Raw genomic sequence first — 2,743 nt, 5'->3', positions numbered from 1 at the left:
TCCCCCCCATGTTCAGAGGAAGACAAAATAAGAAAAAAACGAGCTCCCGGCTGGGGACACCATCAGTAGGGACCAGAGTGAACAGTCCAGGGTCTGCAAACTGGAATTTGGGTGCCAGCCAGATGTGTTGGTCTCTGGTGTCACCCACCTCTCATGTGTCCCCCCTCCACCCCGGGCGGGGGACCCTGTCCCACAAAGACACCCAAGGGTGCCGCCGGCGGCCAGGTAGTACGTTTAGTTTATTGGTTAGTAGCGCACCCTGAGCACCCTGGGGTGCCCTGGCACCCACCCCGGGTACCCCAGGGCCCTGCTTGCTGGGCTAGCCGCTCTCCAGTTTTCATCCTAAATCTATTTCCTGGGAAGGCCTGGGGGAGAGGCAACGGCGTGCGCCCCGAAAATGGGGGATTTTCACAGAAAATCCAGGCATGGCAGAAGGGCAGCGCTCGGGCCGGGGAGCTGCGGGGAGGAGGGACCCCCCATTTAGGCCACCTGCATGTGTGCGCGCTTGGGCAAGCTCACACATGAACATGGCCACCGCTGCACGCCTGCGTGCGTGGGGCTGGGTGCTGCGGCAGGTGGGCACGGCGCTGGCAGGCGGGCACCCGCTCGGCGTGCTCGACGCGTGCTCCCTGCGTGCTCTTGGCATGCTCTGGGCGCGTTCTTTGCTGCACGCTTCATGCGTGCCCTTCCACGCACCCTGAGCGTGCCCTCTGCAAGCGCCACACGTGTGCTCCTTCCGGAGGCTCTTTGCACGCTCACCGCGTGCTCCTTGTGTGCCCTGTGTGAGCACCACACACGTGCTTGCTTCACACACTCTCTGCGTGCTCTCTTGCAAGCTTCACGTGTGCTCTCTTCTCACACTCCGTGCATGCTCTCCCGGAGTGCTCTGCATGCACGCTCTGTCCACACGTGCTCTCTGCACGGTCTGTGTGCACTCTGCACAGACTCTCTGCACGCTCCGTGCACGCTTGGAGGGTGCTCCCAATGCTGGCACATGCATGTGCAAATGCTGTGTGCAGTCGTGTCTTCACACTCCATGCACACTGCACGCTCCATGCACTCTCCCTCCACATTCTCTACGTGCAGGCTCTCCATGCAACCCATGCAGTCTTAGCTGTAAGCTCTGTGCAATCTCTCCCTGCACGTTCCATGTGTTTCTCTCTGCAGACTTGTGCATGCCCTCTTGCACCCTTTGTGCACGCTCTCTGCATGCTCCAGGCGTGCTCTATCCACATGCCCTCTGCACATCTTCTTGCGTACTCAGTGCATGATCCATCTGCACATGCATGCTCTCTCCACACATTTTGTGCATGCTCTCTGCAAGCTTCCTGCATGCTAACTCCACACCCTGTGCTCACAATCTCTCTGCATGTTCCATACACATCCTCTTGCACACTCCATGCACATTCTCTCTGTGCATGTTTCCTTTGCACACTCTATCTGCACCCTCCGTGCATGCTTTCTTGCATTCTCCATGCATGCTTGCTCTGCACACTGCCTTCATGCCCTCTTGCATGCTCTGCAAGTGCTCTCGCTGCGCAGCACCCGCACGTTCTCTCTGTATGCTCTGTGCGTGCCCTCTCTGCGTGCTGCATGCGTGTTCTCTCTGCATGCTCTGTACGTGCCCCCTCGCACGCTCTCTCCGCGTGCTGTACACACGCTCTCTTCCACATGCTCCCAGCACACACGTGTGCTTTCTGTGCAGTCCCCGCACACTCATCGCGGCGAGAAAGCCATTAAAGCGACGCCCCAGGAAGACAGGGGATGGAAGAGGGGAGCTCTGGGTGGGATCAATAGCAAATTAGTGACTTTACACCGAGCTGAATGATGCCCGGTGGCAGGAGTGGGGCCATGCTGGTGTCCCCGCTCGCTCACCGCCGCTGAAGCGCGCACATGTCCCCCCTGCTCAGGCACTAATCTCCACAGCGTTGGCCTCCTCCTGCTCCCGGATGATGTGGACACCAGCAGTCCGCAGCAGCCGCGGGGCGCCACGGGAACGTGCTGGCGATCCCGGAGGCGACCTGTGCGTCCGCGTCGAGGCAGGCGAGCGAGCTGGCGAGCGATGGTAACGACGAGTCGAACGTCCCACAGGTCCCGGAGAGCGACCGGCTGCCGGTACTGGCGAGCTCGTGTAACCCGGTTCAACAGTGCCGCGGGGTTCAGGTGGTGAATCCTCCTCCGCCTCTGGTGAGTCCTGCCAAGAGCCGAAGGTGGATGAGCGTGCAACGCACACGAGAACCGGTGCTGCCACGCCAAGCCGGCACACCACTGGCCGCTTACCTTGTCCTTGAGGATGTACAAGGCCACCGGGTTCTTGCGCTCATGCTCGCTGCTCCGCGGGATGCCCTCAGCTGCGTGGAGGCAAGGCTTTGCTTACCGTGCTGGCAGCTTTGCCGTGCCCCAACCCACCGCCACCGCCACGCTGGGCCCAGCACTCACCCTCGTGTTTCAGGCGCTCCTCGTCCTGCTCGGCGTATTCGGAGGCTGGTTGAGTCTCTGCTTGATGCTTCTCCCTGGGGAAGGGACAGGGGATGGGGCAGCACTGGCATTGTGATGCGGTGAGGGAGAGGTGGGACACAGTGGGATGGGATGGGACAGTGTGGGACGAGACGGGACAAGATGGGATGGGATGAGATGGGGTGGAATGGGATGGGATGGAATAGGACAAGATGGGAGGGCAGGGGATGGGATGGAACAGGAGAGATGGATCAAGGTGGGAAGGGAAGGGAAGGGAAGGGAAGGG

The 2,743-nt window shown here is 60.7% G+C and overlaps 1 protein-coding gene and 1 long non-coding RNA gene across 2 annotated transcripts in view; one reads left to right on the top strand and one right to left on the bottom strand.

Annotated features, from left to right (window-relative positions):
- Positions 1-219: 219 nt before the first annotated feature.
- On the bottom strand, positions 220-2,620 carry LOC113488487. Its single transcript, XR_003399936.1, has 3 exons — positions 2,440-2,620; positions 2,281-2,351; positions 220-2,194 (listed from the first exon to the last, which is right to left on the bottom strand). It is a non-coding gene; the product is annotated as an uncharacterized LOC113488487 (long non-coding RNA).
- Positions 2,621-2,669: 49 nt separating this feature from the next.
- The window catches only part of CCDC15 (coiled-coil domain containing 15), a 16,628-nt gene continuing 16,554 nt past the window's right edge, over positions 2,670-2,743 (top strand). Inside the window, exon 1 of the mRNA XM_026863563.1 lies at positions 2,670-2,713. Within this exon, the coding sequence (XP_026719364.1) occupies positions 2,670-2,713 (44 nt within the window). The remainder of the gene's footprint in view (positions 2,714-2,743) is intronic.

The sequence above is a fragment of the Athene cunicularia genome (assembly GCF_003259725.1).
Source record: "Athene cunicularia isolate RWA chromosome 24 unlocalized genomic scaffold, athCun1 chr24_part1, whole genome shotgun sequence".
Taxonomy (NCBI): Eukaryota; Metazoa; Chordata; class Aves; order Strigiformes; family Strigidae; genus Athene; species Athene cunicularia.
This window is presented reverse-complemented; position numbering and strand designations above follow the sequence as displayed.